The 21,703-nt window shown below is 38.5% G+C and overlaps 1 protein-coding gene across 2 annotated transcripts in view; it reads right to left on the bottom strand.

The window, feature by feature from the left end:
- NBAS (NBAS subunit of NRZ tethering complex) overlaps nt 1-21,703 on the bottom strand; it is a 345,026-nt gene that overhangs the window by 309,761 nt on the left and 13,562 nt on the right. For both annotated transcript variants that reach the window (XM_060116919.1, XM_060116918.1), the window contains exons 7-9: nt 11,147-11,280; nt 8,865-8,998; nt 7,079-7,177 (exon numbers count right to left, since the gene is read on the bottom strand). In XM_060116919.1, the coding sequence (XP_059972902.1) occupies nt 7,079-7,177; nt 8,865-8,998; nt 11,147-11,280 (367 nt within the window). The remainder of the gene's footprint in view (nt 1-7,078; nt 7,178-8,864; nt 8,999-11,146; nt 11,281-21,703) is intronic.

Raw genomic sequence — 21,703 nt, forward strand, 5'->3', positions numbered from 1 at the left:
CCATGGCCGCTGAGCCTGCGCGTCCGGAGCCTGTGCTCCGCAACGGGAGAGGCCACAACAGTGAGAAGCCTGCGTACCGCAAAAAAAAAAAAAAAAAAAAAAAAAAACAGGGCGGCAGACAACGCTAAGGCGAGAATCTCATAAAGGAAAACATCAGGGAGAAAAATTCAAAATGTTCCTGAGGACACAGAGTTATACACCATGTTCTTTGACAAACTCTCAATACCTTAAAGATGCCAATTCTTCTTACTCTATAAATTGAAAGAAATTTCAAATAAAATCCCAACAGAATTTCTTATGGAACTGAACAAGCTGATGTAATGGAACTAGACAATACAAAATTCACATGGGAGAGCAGAGTTCTAAAAAGAGCCAACTCCATTCACACTGATTACCTTTCCCTTGATGGCTTGTGCTTTGTGCATCCTGACCTGTCAAAAACTTTCCTACCCTGGTGTCATTAAGATGTTCTCCTTCAAATTTGACTATATTAAAATCTAAAATTCCTCTCCATAAAGTGCAAAGACAAGGCACACACCAGGAAAAGTTATTTATAAAACATAAAACTAACAGAGTATATGTTTTTAGCAGACAGAATCCATAAAGATCTCCCACAACCAGCCCAAAAGAAAAACGGACAAAGAATAAGCAAGTCACAAGAAGAGAAATACAAAAGCCAGTAATGCAGATCAAAGCAACAAAGATTTATGCCAGCCACCCTCTATGCTTAGAGACACAGTAACTCTCATAAAACTATTGGTAAGACTGTAGTAATCATTTTGGAGAATGATATGACAATATCTAAAAAATGCACCCCTTCCCAAAAAATACCCCAAATTGAGTTCTAAGACAACTCTAGAGAAATTCTTACACAGGTATATTTATCTCTTGGTAAAAGAATACCTCATGTAGCACTATTTATAATGCAGAAAAATTAGAAATCTTTTAAATGTTTAAAAGGGATAAATAAATTCATTAAACTGTTCAGGGAAACATACAGTGTAAAAAGAACAAATATAAAAATACATACTGGAAGGTCGCACACTAAAACCATGAGAGCAGGCTGCCTCTAGAAAGGGAAAGTGAGACAGAGGAATGGAAGTAGGAAATTTTGTCTGTACCATTGCCTCTCTTTTATTTATATATCTGGGTATAACTATACATATACATACACACACACCTTAAGTAAAAAATATAATCTCAATATTTGTTAATGCTGGGTAGTAGGTACTTAGGTGTTCATTAAATCATTCCCTGCACTATTCTCTCTGCTTCTAACTTAAAAAGAGGAAAATCAAGATACAGTATCCCAAATTATGTACATAAATTTCTTCCAGTTAATGAAGTCCAAGAGAAAAAAATTCAGTAAACTGGCTGTAACGCTTAGCATCAACCCACAAGTCTAGTCAAATACTGAAAATGAAATTAGCATATCATTTGCTCTGTGACATTTTGAAGCTGTTTATATGTTTATAGTTACATCTTAAGCATTCTGTGATTTACTACTGAAAGGATAACTAGATTTTTGCAAAACTTAAAACCGCAGACAATACTGCAGAAAATAACATATCATCAATGTTATTTTCTGTTGCAGGAAGCTCCTCCACCCAGAAATATTTACATGCAGTGGTGAGCAAAACCTCCTTAAATATACAGTATTTGGCTCTTATGTACTTACTTCAGGAATTACATTTTGAAGCAAGTGATTATTTTTAAATTATTCTATAAAGACGTAAAGCAATATGGAATTTCTATAGTACATATTAAATTCTGAAGACTAAAGCCCTCGATGTGTAGGAGTTTAAACTACTCGTTAACAAAAACACGAGAGTAGGAGAAAGAACTTTCCCAATAATCTTCAACCTCAAAATTTTGTGGACAATACGAAAATCATGGGTCTAGGAATCAGGTGTATCAGGTTCAAATACCTTTGCAACAGAGTAACTGTAATATTAGTTTCCTTCATCCCATCAAAATTTATAAATGCAAACCACGTGCTAAGCAATAGGAATGTGCAAGACAAATAAAGAGCTTGCTTAATAAACCACTTCTAGTTCTCAGAATCAATTTGTAGAGTCGTGTTTAGCTCTCCCAGTGCGTTAGTACCAATCATGGGGTGAGGCCCGGGGGCACCCTCCTTTCTCAGATGGCTGTGGACACATATTCATACACAAGAACGACAACGAGCACTGTCCACTCCAGGGGAAGGACAAGCCAACCCAGACCACTGCTGCAGGGACCCTTGAGTTCGGCACAAAAAGAGCCTTAAGGGGCTTCCCTGGTGGCGCAGTGGTTGAGAGCCCGCCTGCCGATGCAGGGGACACGGGTTCGTGCCCCGGTCCGGGAAGATCCCACATGCCGCGGAGCGGCTGGGCCCGTGAGCCATGGCCATTGAGCCTGCACGTCCAGAGCCTGTGCTCTGCAACAGGAGAGGCCGCAACAGCGCGAGGCCCACATACCGCAAAAAAAAAAAAAAAAAAAAAAAAAAGAGCCTTAAGGACCAATTAAGTGTGTGGAGGAAGAAGTCAAGGAAGGCTTCACAGGGTAACACCAGAGCAAGGGTTCTCCTTTCAACAACTTCCCAAACAGATAAAGGGATCAGGTAAAGAGCCTGCTCCGCCAAGAGAACACAACGTACAGGAGCACGGAGACGAGTCTGTAAACGGTGTGCTGGGAGGACGGTGAGAAACGCAGTGAGTGCGCCCAGCCTGTGAAAGGCGAGCATGGGTAGCAGGGTAGAAAGTTCGAAGGGTCCTTAACAGTACAGAATGGTTTACCCTGCTCGCTTCCCGAGCACATTATCACCTGCTACCTTCAAAACGGTAACAGTTACTTAAATCATGCCTCCAGCACTAAACGTTAAGCCATTCGGACACAGAGACCGTGTCTGTATCCTTCAAAGCGTTTACCACAGCTGTTTCATTCAGGAAACATCTATCCGCGCACTATGTGCCCAGAACTGCAGGGGCATGAAGATAAATCCGACCCAGAGCCCCCCGTCGTCCTTGGCTTAACCTCTCCAGGCTTCAGTTCTCCCACCTGAGAAATGAACGGGCTGAGCTACATGATGGATGACACTCTTTGCCAGCTCTGACATTCTAAGAGTCTCAAATTCAAAGCAGGAATGCAGGTATCAGACAAGAAAAATAAACTGTGAGCGATGGAGCCAAAAAACACAAGGAGTGAATTACATGAGCAGGAGTAACGGCAGAGGCCAGGGCAGAGCAGGAGGCAGTGAGAAGAGGGTGGCCAGGCCCAGCCGAGGAAAGAAAGGGAGGGACGGAATGTGTGCCCCACGCATCACACCAGGCGTGATCTGGATGCCCTGGGAGCGCTAAAGGTGACCCTACAAATTGATGACAAGAAGAGTTATAACTAGTTTATTCAGAAGGGTCTTCAGTCTAGTAATTGTTGACAAAAATCTGCCATCTAGTGGCTTAAAACTCCTTAAAGCCAAGGAAATGAATTTGAAATAATAGAGCAAGAAACTCTTGTATGTTCCCTGTCCAATGACCAATGGGCTTGTGGCATACAACCAGCAAGGAAGGGGGAAAAGAAAAGGAAAGAAAGGAAAGAAAGGAAAAAGGAAAGAAGGAAAGAAAGAAAGAAAGAAGAAAAAAATTACATGCCCCCAAATTAAAAGTACTTAAGACCATGCCTGGCAAAGTAAGGGCTCAAAAACTGTTACCTACTACCTTCACAGCTAGAAGCCGTTCTTCTCTTGGGATCACAGAAATGTTCCCAATTTTAATTCATTCTAATTTGATCTTAAATATTCTTTGCTACAAAAATCTTACTAGTTCAATAATAAAAATTCTGTTCATCTGGGATTTCTTGAATGTCTCTGCCCCTGTTGCCATCCCTCACTCCACAGCTGATGACAATGATCATCATCTAAAAACTTAATTCCCTCCCCATCATTACGATGGATTTAGGCAACTTCACTGCAAAAGCACAATATAATATGTTCAGCACCCCTCTGTCTGATCCATTCCATGCCTACTTTGAATCCTGATTTCAGAACAGTCCAGGTTCTGAAACCAAATTCTCACCTTCTATTTCAATACCAATAGTTTAATTTTTGAAGTCTTTCTCAAACTTGTTCTCTCAGGAAACTGTCTTGTCTTCGAACCCTACCTCCCCCCACTGAATCCTGCTAACTGTTGCCTGCCAGCTGTCCCCGACAATGAACTTCCATAATGCCTGCTACCAAACTCCCTGCCACAATTTTGCTCTGGTAAATGCTACCTAGTAGTCTATACTAGATGCCTTGGTACTTGATCAGCTTGCTAAAACCACCATCTACTGGATGTGCCCAATGCAGTGCAGCAAAATGTGGTCCAAAAAGAATGATGACGTGAGGTTACAGAGCTAATAAGTAGCACAGATTTCCTGTCTCCTAATCCAGTACACATTCTATCATATCACAAATATATTTTCTTTAATTTTCTAATTGTTTATAAAACAAAACTAATAGCATATATGTGGAATCTGAAAAAATTGGTATAGACGATCTTATTTACAAAGCAGAAATAGAGACACAGACATAGAGAACAAATGTCTGGATACCAAGGGGGAAGGCGGGGGTGGGATGAATTGGGAGATTGAGATTGACATATATAACTATTGATACTATGTATAAGACAGATAACTAATGAGAACCTACTGGATAGCACAGAGAACTACTCAGTGCTCTGTGGTGACCTAAATGGGAAGGAAATCCAAATAAGAGGGGATATTTGTATACGTATAGCTGATTCACTTTGCTGTACAGTAGAAACTAACACACTGTAAAGCAACTATACTCCAATAAAAATTTTAAAAAAACAAAATTAAGCATCATTCCTTAATTCCTATAAAATAACCTAAGATAACTCAATAGTCTTTCAACTCTCTACTCCTAAGAGAGATCCACAACAGCTAGCATCACTCCAAGTATAACAAATTCAATCTGGCGCAAGTTACTTCTTAAAATCGCACTTCCATAAATTTTGCAGAGGGATTATGGAGTAGTCCTTAAAATCGGTGGGGGGGGACATATAACCCAAGTACAAAATATCTTGCTTAAGATTAATGAAATTCACTGACATATAAAGTTATCAGGTTAAACTACAACCAAAACACTCGGTGGGGGGGGGTGAATGGAGAGAGAGCGAGAGGGAGGGAGGGAGGTTGGTTGATTTACCAGCTGAAGAGATTAAAAACTTTATTAAGGCCTACAAAGGCCCATTTAAATGTAACTGTAACATAATGAGAACTAGCCCCTCCTATCAAAGAATCTCCAAAGAGAGGACTGACTGATGGATTAAAGCTGATTGCCAAATAATTTAATTTTTCTCCGTGGTTGGCAAAAAAAAGTCAAACTAATAAAGAAGACTGTCTTCTTAAAAGACAGCCAGGTGGAGGCTGCTAAGGACCAAGATATTTCTGAGTCACACGTGTCTACCTATCTGTAACATATCCTGGATAAAAGCAGATCACAGGATATGGCCAAGACTCTCCACTTCCCTGCCTCCCCAGAAACAAATGCCTGTGGGAAAAAAAAAAAAAAGAAAAATCAGTCTGTGAAGCTCAGCGAGTCCCTTAATTCACACCTAAGGACTTTCACATCCGCCAAGACAATGCAGCTTTCTGTGCAGACAACAGCCCCTCTTCATTTCTCTTCAAAAACCCAACCTGAACTCAGGAAAAGAAGAATTTTCTCACAGTGGAGGAATGAGAATTCTAAAGGCAACATGAAAAGCTCCTTAATATAAGTTAATACACTCGATTACTGACATTCATACTTCCAGCTACAAGGCTGTGCACTAATCTCTCAAATGTCAACAGCCCCTACGTTATCAAAGGCTGAACACACTCTCTCACTGCAGTGGAAGATAATTTACAAGGATCGGGACTGCAGTACTCATTCCTTTTCTAGAAGCAATCCTTCATGAAATTATTCATCTTATCTAGCTATAGGGCTTATGAAAAAGTTCCTCATGTAATTTATACCCAACTGCTCCTCCAGCTGTCAACAGAGTGTATCATTTACACATCACTGCCCTGATTCTCACAGAATATATATGACCTTAGGAACCAGAGAGAAAGATGGGCAATGTTATGGCAATGTAATGGCTCTAAAGGCCCACTGATTAGCTTCCAAAAGCATCTCACCGGTCTCGATGGGTCTTACACCTTATAAGAGGAGAACAGAATTTACCTATGCCCTTGGGTGAACCTTTCAGTAGGGCCCTCTCAACACTATCTCCTCCACAAGATATAATTTAAACATTTGTGGGCCCGACGGACATCTCCCTAGACAGGGGTGATGTATGAAGACGAGACCGTGGCCCGCTATGCGTACCCTACGGCACCCCGTCCCATTCTACGCCCAAGACTGTTCTCCTTCCATTTTGTGCTAGTGGAGTCATCATCACGCCTCCTGAGAGCTCATTCACACGAAAAACATTTTTGATCCCCCCACTAAATACCAGTTATTTATTTGGAATACCTCCTCGATCCCATGAGTGTAAAGGACTCATATTTAAAATGCTGAGGAACTTCCCTGGTGGCGCAGTGGTTAAGAATCTGCCTGCCAATGCAGGGGACACGGGTTGAAGCCCTGGTCCGGGAAGATCCCACATGCCGTGCAGCAACTAAGCCCGGGCGCCACAACTACTGAGCCTGTGCTCTAGAGCCTGCAAGCCACAACTACTGAGCCCGTGTGCCGCAACGACTGAGCCCGCGTGCTGCAACGACTGAAGCCCGCGCGCCTAGAGCCCGTGTTCCACAACAAGAGAAGCCACCGCAATGAGAGGCCTGCGAACCACGATGAAGAGTAGCCCCCGCTCGCCGCAACTAGAGAAAGCCCAAGTGCAGCAACAAAGACCCAACACAGCCAAAAATAATAAATTAAAAAAAAAAAAAAAAGAAGATGACTGCAACAATATTACGGACATTAGGATAACTATACACAAGGGGAGGAAATAAAGAAACCAACATAAAAATCAGAACGGACTTCTTCTCTCTGAAACTGTGCCAAGACTTCTACATCCACCTAATACTCCACCAAATATGAGAGCAAACATTTGCTTACCTGTGCCCCGGATGGTAAATAGCTGTGTTGATTCCATGAGGATAATGACTACTGAAGCTGAAACAGTGACTCTCTTGATAGCTCTGATTTGTTCCAACACTACATTCAAGAAGGTAAATAAGAAATAAATACCATTAAACCACAGTGAGATACCACTAAATACCCATTAAAATGTTTAAAATTAAAGAGATAGACACCACCAAATACTGCTGAGGATATAAAACTACCAGAACTCTGATAAATTATTAGTAGGAATATGAATGATATAACCACTTTGAAAAAGCTCTGGCAATTTCTTATAAAACCAAACTATCTACCCTATGACTCAGCAACTCCACTCAAAGATATTGACCCAACAGAAATGAAAGCATATATCCATAAAGACTTGTACAGGGACTTCCCTGGTGGTCCAGCGGTTAAGACTCTGTGCTCCCAATGCAGGGGGCCCGGGGTTCGATCCCTGGTCAGGGAACTAGATCCTGCATGCCTCAAAGAAGATCCCACATGTGGCAATGAAGATCCCATGTGTTGCAACTAAGACCCAGCATAGCCAAATAAATAAATAAATATTTTTTTAAAAAAAGACTTGTACAAGATTAGTCATAGCAGCCTTATTCATGAAACCAGAAACTGAGGTCCATCAATAGAAGAATGGATAAACAAATCATGAGTGTTATGGACTGAAGGTTTGTGACGCCCATAGATTGAATGTCTGTATACCCCCAAATTCATACAAGACCGTAATGCCAATGTGATGGTACTTGGAGGAGGAGTCTTTGGGATCTATTAGGTAGGGCAAAAGAAAGGAACCCTCATGAATGCGATTAGTGTCCTTATAAGAAGAGGCTGGAGAGCTAACTAGCTCTCTTTCCACCATGTGAGGATTCAAGGAGAAGTCGGCAGTCTGCAACCCAGAAGAGGGCTCTCACCAGAACCTGACCATGCTGGCACCCTGATCTCAGACTTCCAGCTTCCAGAACCATCAGAAATAAATTTCTGTTGTTGATAAGCCACCCAGTTTATGGTATTCTGTTACAGCAACCCAAACTAAGACAAATGAGATATTCATACAATGAAATACTAATCAGCCATAAAAAGAATAAATTACAGATACATGTAAAAATAAGGATGAATCTCAAGATAAGCTGAATGAAAGAAGACTTAGACAAAGGAGTACATACTCTATGAGTCCGTGAATGTAAATCACTAGAACAGGCAAAACTAATCTGTGATGGAAAAAAATTATAAATAGCAGTTGCTCTGAGGGTGGGTGTGGACAAAGATTTACTGGGAAGAGGCATGAGGGAACGTAATAGCATGATGGTAATATTTTGTATCTTGACAGGGGTTTGACTTGCACAAGTGTATGCATTCGTCATAACTCACTGGCTGGTACACTTAAGTGCATTTCACTGTATGCAAATTTTATTTCAAATGAAAGAACACTATAAGCAAATATTGAACTTGAATTAATGAACTTTAATTAATGATATGCATGCTAAAGTATATATGTACTGACTCTGAAATATATTTTAAAAAAGAACTGATTAATGGCCAGATAGAAAGATGGGTCAAAATACGACACAGTAAGTATAGTAAAATGCTAAATAGAATTTAAGTGGAGGTATATGAGAGTTCACTATAAAAGTCTTTCAACCTTCCTTTTATATTTGCAATTTTTCATAATAAAATGCTAAAAAGAAAAAAAAAGCACCAAAATCTGACACTAAAGCAGAGAAATAAACATTATGTCAAACAGGGCATCCCAAATAAAGTGCATTTTTACCTTACAAGGTAGCTTCTAAGTTCTCCTCGGTAATTGATGACCAAGAGTTCTGCAGACCACTGTGCACTTGCTTTATACTCTAAAAATATCAACCCAGCAATGGCATAGCTCAGATCACCTGCTAAACTAGATGCCTGTGAAAGAGCAGGAAATTAAGTTACTAAAAAGATACTAGATAGAAGTTAACATATGTATAATTGAAGGATATTCAAGACACTAGCCTTGCCAGGTATCCTTTAAGTAAGATAGCCCAGAATTGATCGTTATGTGAAGAATCATGTAAGCCAAAGTGCCTAGAACTAGACACCCAACTCTAGACCAGCCCTCCCCCAACCACAGGCTGGAAACACAGCAGCCTCTCTGGGTGAGATGTTCACCTAGTGGGTGAATTTCTGTTCAGACTATGCTTCCATTGCAAAAAAAGAAGAAAAAAAAAAAAACCTAATGCTATCATTCCGCCTCAAAGAATTCTACGATACAGAATTCAGACATAAGCTCTCAAATGTTAATTTCCACTGCCAGTAGTAACCAATGCTAAAAAAAAAAAAAAAGAAAGAAAGAAAGAAAGAAAAATGCCTCCAGTTACTTCCATTTGCCTAATCAGCAATTTAAAGGGAAGGACACTTAAAGCACTCACTCAATGCCAGCCTTTTTCTATCAACTAAATAACAGGCTGTATTTGCTGAGGATCTGGAAGGCATGTGCACCTTAGCTCACATAGTGAAGCACATAATGAAGTTTTCTGCCCTGAATGGCTCCTCATTGCCTAGAGCCGCTCAATAAAACAGGGCAGACACATGTAGCTGCTGAATGCTTGATACATGGCTAGTCCAAATTGAGATATGCTATAAATATAAAAATACACGCCAAATATCAAGGACTTAGTACCAAAGAAAGAACGTGAAATATTTCATTAATCATTTTTACACTGTCATTTCAACATGTAATCATTTTATATATGTTGTAATAAATAAAATATCAAATAAATTTCACCTGCTGAACTTAATGTTACTAAAAAATTTTTAATTACACACGTGATCACACATATAGCTCACATTACATTTCTATTAGACGCTGCTAGTCTAGAAAACAGTAACTCAGCCTACTTAGTTTGGTTCCCCAGAACTTCTATACCAGGAGCCCAATGTACTTTTTCAAGTTTTTCTACTCATTTCTGAACAAAAATCATTCTCTATATCCTTGGTTCTCACCCCTAGCTTCTCATTAGAATCAGCTGAAAGACTGGCAACATTATTAAAGTCCAGGGCTCACTCAGATCAATTAAGTCCGACTCTCTGTGGGGGGAGCCTGGGCAATCCAGCAATTTGATTAGTTTTTCTTTTTCTTTTCTTTATAAAGCTTTGCAGGTGATTCTAAGACGCAGCCAGAGTTAGAACCACTGTTCTACCTGCCCCTTTATTTTGTTCACTTGAGGAAGGAGGATACAAAGTAAAGAGCCCCGAATTCCTAAAAGAGACACTAATTAACTGGATTACCACGGGAAAAGTCATTTTACTTCCTCACAATTTATGCTCTCTAAACTGTAAAATGAGGATAATAAGTACCCTATCCACTCAAAGGGTGTTGTGAATATTAAACAGGAATGTATATCAAAGTCATTAATAAAGTACAAAGCACTATATAAATATAAGTTATTACCACCATTCATTTTTTTCTCCACTCTCCATTTCAGTTTCTATCCCTTTAGGGTAACAAATTCTAACTCCTCCCAGGCTGGTTCTGTTGCAAAGGCCCACTGACTTCTTTCCTTCACTGGAACTTTACAACAGCTTTCTGCACCTCTACTTAGTATTTACTTACTACCATCTTATAATAATGGTAGATTATGTCTGGATAGTGCATTACAAAATGCAAAGAATAAATATTTAACGTACAGATCTCTAACTAGATCTAAGTATCTTAAGTTTACAGCTTATCATTCTGATTTACATTTATAGTTCCTCTCTCATCACATTCATTCATTCAAGTATCTATACATGAAAGGTAGTCAAAAAAAATATGTTTTCGTGCTTCCCTGGTGGCGCAGTGGTTGAGAGTCCGCCTGCCGATGCAGAGGATGTGGGTTCGTGCCCCGGGTCGGGAAGATCCCACATGCCGTGGAGTGGCTGGGCCTGTGAGCCATGGCTGCTGAGCCTGCGCATCCGGAGCCTGTGCTCCACAACGGGAGAGGCCACAACAGTGAGAGGCCCGTGTACCGCAAAAAAAAAAAATATATATATATATATATATATATATGTTTTCAGTTTAAGGTATGTACATACCGGAATTATAACAAAGAGTTCACTTCCCATGAGATCAAATACTCTCACAGTTCCCGTGCTTTCGGCATAGGCCAGCAGAGTGCAATCGTAACTCCATGCCACACGTCTCCACTGAGGTTTTGGGTCTTTTGGAACTAGAATGAAAAGGAAAGAAGTGCTTTTAACATAATCAAGATAGTTAATACTTATAGTTCCTGCAGCTAAAGAGAGTATTCAAGTATGACATCATTTCCTAAGGGTCTCTAAAACTCCTGTTCAGTAGAAAAGAACAGCTCCCAGAAAGCCACTTCAAGTAAGAGTGGGAAATGTAAACCGTGACAAGCCTTGCCCCACTTACTTCAGAAGCAAAGCCAACTGACACCAGTGCTCTGCTGAAAGCTGAGCAAGCCCTCATCTGGAAAAGGCTCAGGAATGATATACCTCAAAATACTTATGAAATTACGAGAGATCAAAAGCATAAAGATTAAGCAGAAAACTATTCCAATCCAGTGAGTTAAGTTCCTCCAAAAAAAAAAAAAAACTCAAAATTTCAATGGAGATCTTTTAGATATGTATTTCAAAAATAGATGGTAAAGAAAAACAAAGTGGGATTATACTGACACAGAATTCGAAAGAGAAAAGAATACATATGTATATTAGGCAACTGAATCAGGAACTGTTCTCAATGAATTACAAAATCATAAGATTTTGAGAATCAACACCTTAATAATCCAACACCAGTATTTTCTTCTCTTCTGAATTTTTCAGTACAACAATAGAAAGGCTACCAGCTGCAAAAGAGAAAGGGGCTGTGAAACTCTAAACTGTTTTAGGTTTGTCTGAGGTTTCTGATGTTTCCTTTGCTCCTGTTTCCCCTTATTAGAATCCCAGAACTGAAGAGCCAGGTAGGACCCGTGCCTTCCCTTTACCAGCAAAAATTCCAAATGATTAGGAGCCTCAAGGTGACACCAGGAGTCACGATCAGAACAAACCCAGAACGTAAGCATGCTGCCTTCCCGTGCAGTGTGCACTGCATTACAACACACGGCCCCTCAGTCAGAGCCTGGATTTAGCCTGAGGATTACTGACCCAGAAATGTTTCTGAAATTTATTGCCTTCTCTCTATTCCTCTGCTAATGTCGCAATTCAGGCTTCATCATCTCTGGCTTAGACTCTCATGACAGCCTCCTAACGGGTCTTCCCACCTTCAGGCTCTTCCCCTCTAATCCTTCCTCAATAGTACCCAAAATTATCTTTGTAAAAGGGAAAGATGAAGAGATCACATCTTTCCCCTGCTTTAAAATCCCTGATGTTTATCCATTTCCAAAAAAATCAAGTCCAAACTCCTCCACAGGCATGAAAGGCCCTTCACCAATGGTCCCATCAGAGCTTTCCAATTCACCTCCCGCCCTTCCTCCATCATACACCTAATAGCCCACCAATAACACAACCACCTGGCAAATAAACCAGGCATACTCCAGTCTGTGTCTTTCATGCACATTGTTGCTTCTACCTAGAATGTTCATCTCCAATGCTACTCCAAGGGTACTTGTTTGTTAAACCATCTGTGGTAACAACTGTCACCTCTTCCTTCTTTGACACTCTTCAAAACTGACTGCCTTCCTCTATGTGCCCCCAAATATGCTGTACAAAAGTCTCTCATAGTACTTAGCACATCAGACGATGTTGTTTACATGATTATCTCCCCCACAAGTCTCTGAGACAATGTCTCACTCAACACTGTCATCCCAGGACCTGGAACAGAAAGTGATTAACGTTTCACTAATGAGCAAAGCCCCAGCCTCTCAGAAAAATCTATAGTAATGGGGTAAGGTAATGCTAAGGGTTTACCGCTCCTCAGGGACTAACAATTAAACGTCAATTATATAACTGAAGTCTTCTCTCCACCTAACAGAGGTACTGTAGAATTTAAACCCCCCTCATCTCTGCAATATATGTAAAATATGTTCTGTATATGGGAAAAGTATACCAGATGTCAATGAGTTGATTCATTTTGACTATTTTTTAAAGGTAAAAAGCATGCCAAAAAAAGCCAAGAGAGGCCCCTGAACACAGGAGGGTCTAGGGAATTTTATTAACGCCTAACGAAATACTGCATACACTTTGGAAACGCAATTTTTTAAAGGGGAATAAAATGAAGAAAAAGATCAGTTCTCTGTCGTCAGCTTTAAAAAACAATGAAACTTGGAAGTAAACTTAAGCACAAATGATAAACAACAGAATACTTCAAGACCCACAAATACACAGATGCTACACAAACACCAGCAAGAGGACAATTTAATGCCCTGAAAAATATTCATGTTCTAAAGAAACACAGCAACATGTTTCCATTGTCTCTGTTTTACCTGTTATAACATCTTTCCTCTTCATTTTGATAGGAGGATAAATAGATTTATGTACTACCTTCCGTATCTGTCTGAAGTAAGTTCCACCTGAAGGGACTTTGTTTTTACTATTACTTCCAGTTATAACCAGCAGCTCCAGAAAACTCAGCATGTGTTTTGACCCAGATAAAGATATGTTTTCATTACAAGAGAAGATTTCACATAACAATGTGAAAGTAAAGACATTATCATCAGATTTTTCCAGCACCCTGTGTGGTTTTGGAGAGGAATGAACAGCACAGATTTGTACAAAGCCAGTGTCAACGGAGTTTTCTGAAAAGTATTCAGACAGGCTGATGATGAAGTTGACCAGCAGTGTGACAACTGCCATGTTGCTGGTGAAACCATTTACAGCCGCGCTCACCCTGCACTGGCTGCGGGCCCTTCAACCTGCCCCACTGCCGAGCTGGCTTCCACCTCAGAGCTCCGGCCAGTGCCGTCTGCTCTGCCTGGAATACTCTTCCCCGAACCTGTCCCTGGCTCTTCCATCTTTCACGTCTCAATTTAAACCTTGCTTGCCTAGGCAGTGTGCTCCGACCACCCTGTCTAAGCAGCCTCGAGGCCCCGTTGATCTTCTCCATTCCAATGAGTTCATGTCTTTCACAGCTCTTATCCCAAATCAGTATACATTTGTCTACTTTTTATTGTCTGCCTTATGCATTAAACTATAAATTCCAAAATCTCAGATGCTGTGTCCGTATTGTTCGTAACTTTATCACCAGCATTTCGTACTCGGCTGGGACACAACAGCACTCAAGTGCTAAAGGAGCACACTTCAATCCAGTGCTCATGTACCCAAATTAGAAATGGAAAAGGGAAAAAATTACAAATAAGGAACACCGGGTTTTATTCTCAGTGCTGTCATAAAACAGCTGGGTGTGACCATGGGACAATCACCAAGGGTTCAATGAACACTCTCTCCCAAACGTTCTTTGACTTTTACATCAAGGACCAGTGAGCAAGAGCAAACTAGTGGCGCTAAAAGCCATGCAGAGGAGCTAAGTATTTAAATGTTTGAAATTAAAGTGTTAGTAGGAGATATGAGAAAATTTTTACAATCCTAGAATAAGAAAGGTGAAAGCATACAAAACTTGGAAGTTATAAAGGAAAAAAAATGAAAAATGCAGTTACCAAAAAAAAAAAAAAAAAATGCTCCATGGAAAAAAAAGACACTATAACACATTTAAAAGACAAATGGATTGGGAAAAATATTTGCAACATATATGACAAAGGGTAACATTCATACTATATAGAAATAATAAGGAAATAGTCAAGTAAGAAAATAGTCAATAAGGAAAAGTCAAATAATCCAAGAGGAATATAGTCAAAAGGATATGATCTAACAATTCACACACACACACAAAAAAAACCCAGCAACTTAACATATGCCCTACCATATAACTAAACATATGCAAATTAGAAATGAGATGCTTTTTTCCCTCTGCCTAACCTGATGAATATTTTAGAAATAGGTAACATATGGTGCTGACAATGGAGAAAAGAAATAGCTTTATAATCATACCTTTTACATGGTTGTATAATAAGTATAACTTTCAGGAAGGAAATATGGCAGTAGCTACATTTTGTATACTACACCCATGGACAAACAGGATGTCCTTTCCAGTGTTGTTAGAGGGGGAAAGGGACAAAGATGGGAAGAGAAAGAATAAAACAAGCCACCGTACACAATCTAAATTTTGACTAAGAGGGGAATAGATAAATAAAATGTGGTTCACATTCTCACAATGGAACGCTGTGGCTTCATTTAAAGGACTGGATTACACCTGTGCACACTGACTGGGAAAGACATCATCAATACAGTAAGTGCGGGAGCAAGCTGAAGAACAAAATACGTAAGATGATCTTGTTTTTTTACCTAAAAAAAGTCAATCCACCTATGTACAGGTTCATATAAGCAAAGAGGCTTTATATTAAACCATTAATATAAGTTTCTATGAAGAATGCAAATTGAGAAGATAAAACAATCTTTTTGTTACTTCTGCATTGTTTGAATTTGTTCAAAGTATGTACTGCTTTTGTAATTAAAAGAAAGAAAAAAAAAACCCAGAGAAACTACTTTCAGACTAGGCTGCCCACCACAGCCTAAAATGAGAGACTAAGTTAGGAAATTTTATTTGAATTTTAAATAATGTCCATAAATTTTGCAAATGTGATGAAATCTATGAATCCACTGATCTTAGAGGCTCAATAAACCTAAAGCAGGAAAACCAGAAAAAAATCAAGTCACATGATAACCAAATTTCTGAAATCAATGAAAAAGAGAAAATCTTACAAGCAGCTAGAAAAAAAAAAAACACATTACCTACAGAAACAATAACAGCAATGACTGCTGATTTCTCATCAAAACAATGCAATGATATCTTTAAACAGCTGAAAGAAAAAAAAAGGTCAACCTGGAATTCTATATCCAGAGAAAATATTTTACAAAAATGAAGGCAAAAATCAAAGATGGTTTCAGACCAACAATAAGGGAATTTATCAACAGACCTGCATTATAAGAAATATTAAATAATTTCTTCAAGTTGAAGGAAAACACTATCAAATGGAAACTTTTACAGAAAGAAAAAGGTGAAAAGTAACAGAAATGGAAAATAGAAGGAAAAATAAAAGATTTACCCTTGTTTTTTAATTCCTTAAAAAGTTACTTGACAAAAATAATATAAATAATATATTGTGGCAGTTTAGCATTTATAAAAAGTTTGACAACAGTACAAAGGAGTAGGAAGGAATGGATGTACACTGTGTAATAAAATAATTTTTAAATGCACATTGTAAACCCCAGAACAAATGCTAAAAGGAAACAGAGAAGAGAGAGGACAAATAGAAAAATAAGAAGGTAAAACCTAACCAGTCCAATAATTGCATTAACTGTAAATGTTCTATTAATCTCCAAAATATACAAGCAGCTCATGCAGCTCAATATCAAAAAAACAAACAACCCAATCCAAAAATGGGCAGAAGACCTAAATAGACATTTCTCCAAAGAAGATACACAGATTGCCAGCAAACACATGAAAGGATGCTCAACATCACTAATCATTAGAGAAATGCAAATCAAAACTACAATGAGGTATATCACCTCACACTAGTCAGAATGGCCATCATCAAAAAATCTACAAACAATAAATGCTGGAGAGGGTGTGGAGAAAAGGGAACCTGCTTGCACTGTTGGTGGGAATGTAAATTGATACAGCCACTATGGAGAACAGTATGGAGGTTCCTTAAAAAACTAAAAATAGAACTATCATACGACCCAGTAATCCCACTACTGGGCATATACCCTGAGAAAACCAGAATTCAAAAAGAGTCATGTACCACAATGTTCATTGCAGCTCTATTTACAATAGCCTAAGTGTCCACCGACAGATGAATGGATAAAGATGGGGCACATATATACAGTGGAATATTACTCAGCCATAAAAAGAAATGAAATTGAGTTATTTGTAGTGAGGTGGATGGACCTAGAGTCTGTCATACAGAGTGAAGTAAGTCAGAAAGAGAAAAACAAATATCGTATGCTAACACATATATATGGAATCTAAAAAAAAAAAGAAATGGTTCTGAAGAACCTAGGGGCAGGACAGGAATAAAGACACAGATGTAGAGAATGGACTTGAGGACATGGGGAGGGGGAAGGGTAAGCTGGGATGAAGTGAGAGAATGGCATGGACATATATACACTACCAAATGTGAAACAGCTAGCTAGTGGGAAGCAGGCGCATAGCACAGGGAGATCAGCTCAGTGCTTTGTGTCCACCTAGAGGGGTGGGATAGGGAGGGTGGGAGGGAGATGCAAGAGGGAGGAGATATGGGGATATATGTATATGTATAGCTGAGTCACTTTGTTATAAAGCAGAAACTAACACACCATTGTAAAGCAATTATACTCCAATAACGATGTTTAAAAAAATGTAAATGTTCTAAACATTACAATTAAATGACAGAAATTGTCACACTGAAAAAAAAGCATGACTCAAATTATATGCTTTCTATAAGAGATGTACATTTAATACAGATAAATGAAAAAGAAGAGAAAAAAATGTCATGCAAATGCTAATCATAAAAAAGCTAGAGCAACTATAATAATATTAGACAAAACAGAATCCAGGACAAAGAGTATTACTGGAGATAGAAAGGGACGTTCCATCACAGTAAAGGAGCCATTTCATCAAGAAGACAAAATAATATGTGTAGGCACCTATAAACTAGAACCCCTAAATACATAAAGACTGATAGAACTAAAAGGTAAAATAAAATACACAATTATACTTGGAAATGTCAACCCTCCTCTCTCAGGAAATGACAGAACAACTAGACAGAAAATCAGCATATATAAAAATTTGAACAGCTCTAACCCAACTCAATGTAATTAACATTTGTAAACCACGATACCTAAAAACTGCACCATATGCAAGAATCAAATTCTTTTGAAGACAGACCATATGCTGGGCCATAAATCAAGTCTCAATAAGTTTAAAAGGTTAAAGTCATATTGAATATATTCTCTGACCACAACAGAATTAGGTATCAATAACAAAAATGGAGACGCAAAAGGGAGGGGATATGGGAACATATGTATATGTATAACTGATTAAATTTGTAAAATAAAATAAAAAAAAATCTAAAAAAAAAAAAAATAAAGCTAAAAAAAAAATAACAAAAATGCTTATATTACAAGCTTAAATGCTTACAGAAGAAAAAAGGTTTAAAGTCAGTGATATAAATTTCCATATTCCATCTAGACAAATATAAGCAAATTAAATCTAGTAGGCAGAAGAAAGGAAATAATATAGATAAAAGCAAAAATCAAAAGAAAACAACAGAAAAAGAAATCAATACCTATTTTTATTGAATATTAATAAACTGATAAAACTCTGGCCTGACTGATCAAGAGAAAAGAAAGAGAACACAAATTACCAATATCAAGAACAAAAGAGGGACATCACTACAGGTCTGACAGACAATAAAAGGATAATAAAGAAGTACTACAAACAACTTTAAGCCAATATATGCTAAAATTTAGGGGGAAATTCCATTAAAAAACTGGAACTGAAAGAAGAGGAAATTGAAATTTTAAAAAGCTTTACATCTATTTTAAAATTTTAATTAGGAATTAAAAACCTACTCACAAAACTCCAAGTTTCACTGGTGAATTCTATCAAACAATTAAGAAATAATTCCAATTTTACACAAACTCTTGCATAAAACAAAAAAAGAAGGAACACTTGTCAACTCATTATTTTGAGACCAGCACTACTCTAATACCAAACCAGAAAAACATTACCAAAAAAAAAAAAAAAACTATAAACCAATAGCTCCATGAACATAAATGTAATAATCTGCGACCTATGTTATACACAATTATCTGCACAAAGGCCTAATGATGGTTCTACCTTGCTTGTGAAATCAAGTATAACACTGAGGTACTTACTCCTCAGAGATCAAATTTATAGGCACTTTCTGGATAATTTGGATGATTGGGAGACCTACATCTTAACACTCAGCAAGTTATCCAGTAAAAAAAGATCAAAAAAGATACTTCGGAAAGTTCTTCTTGAACTTCAACCTAAAAGACTTAACAATCTATCTTTAAGTGAAAAAAGCAGATTATAAAACATTTTACTTTCACAGAGCATATCTACAGTAACAAGCACTTACAGAAACATGTCTGAAAGAACAGATGATGAAATGTTAATAGTACTTACCTCTGGATAGTATGCTTATTTTTATTTTCTACCTTTTGCTCATTCTTAGTTTCTAAAATTTTTACTGAGAATGTGCATTATTTTTCAACAGGAAAAAAATGTATTAAAAGTTATGAAAAGAAATAGGGCTTCCCTGGTGGCGCAGTGGTTGAGAGTTCACCTGCCGATGCAGGGGACACGGGTTCGTGCCCCAGTCCGGGAAGATCCCACATGCTGTGGAGCGGCTGGGCCTGTGAGCCATGGCCGCTGAGCCTGCGCGTCCGGAGCCTGTGCTCCGCAATGGGAGAGGCCACAACAGTGAGAGGCCCGCGTACCACAAAAAAAAAAAAAAAAAAAAGTTATGAAAAGAAATAGTTACCATATAACCTGAGGCTCCTGAATCACAGTTCAAGAATGAAATGTTTCATTTCAAAATCTGGGTGCTTCAAACAGTCTGTGCTTCCCAACCTTCTTCATGTCAAGACACACATAGAAAATCATGTTTGTATGGCACCTATGGGTAAATTGATGAGGTTGCTGGAAACTGGAGGCGACCAGCCTGAGCTCACGCTGTCAGAGGGCCACCGGGCCACTGGAGGGCTGATGGGACCTCAGCCCGCCTACACTAGGCAAGCTGCTGCTCAGCATTAGGAAGCTCTGGTTTATGGTATCTCAAAGACAGAAATACGAGAAAAATCTCCTGATTAACATAGTACAGCTCTGAAAATGTCTAATTCCATGTGCTATTTTTAGGTCACTATTCAAGATAGAAAGAGAAGACTGAATTACTATTTACGGCCTGGCAAACATAGCCAACACGTTGCAATCCACGTTTAAAATATCCTCAAACAGCATATATTTTATAAAACAATAACTGAAAAATACCAAAGTGGAACCAAATAGATCCTATTTCAGTTTGCACACTACGATATGTAGTTTCAAAAACGCATTAACAACAATCTGGCTCCTTCTCTCCAGGCATACACAGGCAATATCATTTGGCATATGAGAGTTATTCCCATAAAGATGAGTTAGATAATAAGCAAATGATCACCACCTCACATTACATGAAATGGAAAGAAGCCATTAATGCAGCATTAAAGTCATAAATCCACACATTCAGAAGCCCACAAAATAAAACATTAGTTCTCAAAGCATTATTACCTCACTCGTGCTGCCACATTAACTGTACACAGTAAAAGCTCTAACAAATATTACAATTTATGTAAAATACAGAAGGGTTAATCTTCCCAATTTCACGTTAACTTACAGATTTCTCAGTTTACTTACTGATTCAGAGTAGGGTCTAATGTCAAAGCTCAAAGGGGCTGTCTGTCTGAATCACTCCAACATTCTGAGCACACTTCTCAGAAGCCCACTGCAGGCTCCCCAAGCCCCCACCCAACAAAAGGGAAGCACTGGGAAAAAAGGCAACTGAATACCCCCGAATTATTCTTCTCAGAACTTCTTGATCCTTATACATTATTTAAGCCAAGCCTGGTCCACTTTAATAAAGTGCTGGTGAAAAAACTATAGGAAGCAAATTCAGAAAATGCTAAAGCCCCAAGGTTTAGAAATTCACAAAAACCACTCCCCTTCGATTTATTTTCAAAAAGATACTAAGCAAATACAGCTTCCTACCTACCCTTATTGTTCTACTTGTGGTATGTATACACACTTGCATACAACAGGAATAAAAAACATGAATATCAGGACAATTACCCATAAACTTATATATGTCTCTCTCTATATATACAAAATACATACATATGTATTTTGTATATATATACTCATACATACACACACACTCATGAACTTACAAAATAAACTCACAAGAAACAAGTAAATACACTTTTTCATAGATTCATTCATAAAAATCTTTTTAATAGTTCCCAACTACCATTATCCACTTGATATGGTCAAAAACTGTGCCTTCTATGTGTCAGACACCATGCTAGGCACTAAGAATGGAAAAAAAAAAAAGTTGAGTAAAGCAGGAGCCCTGCCTTCAACCTAATTAGGCATCAAACAAGCAAGTCAACGATTTAAAAAGGAAAGATTAGGCTAAGTGAAGGGACATAGGTACAAAAAGTCCTACAGAAACGTTAAGAAAAATGCACAAATCATGAGGAAGAGGGCAAGAAAAAAAAGGTTTCCAAAAAAAGCTGATGCTTGAACTAAAACATGCAGAACTAATGAATTAAATATAAAGGTGGGAGCTTCTAGGCTAAAGGAACCATCTGTACCAAGGCATGAAAAATACAATGGGGATGGAAAACTGCAAGCTACTTTATACTAGATCACAGGACGTATGGCAGGGGTATCTTACAGGACAGACACAGGCTGACTCGTGTCCTGAACTAGAAGATATGAACTGCATTCTATAGCCAACAGTGAACAATTGAAAGATTTTAGGCAGAATAACAGTACTAGTAACAGTGATAATAGCTTAATGCCTCCTAAGTACT

The sequence above is a fragment of the Mesoplodon densirostris genome, chromosome 14 (assembly GCF_025265405.1).
Source record: "Mesoplodon densirostris isolate mMesDen1 chromosome 14, mMesDen1 primary haplotype, whole genome shotgun sequence".
NCBI lineage: Eukaryota > Metazoa > Chordata > Mammalia > Artiodactyla > Ziphiidae > Mesoplodon > Mesoplodon densirostris.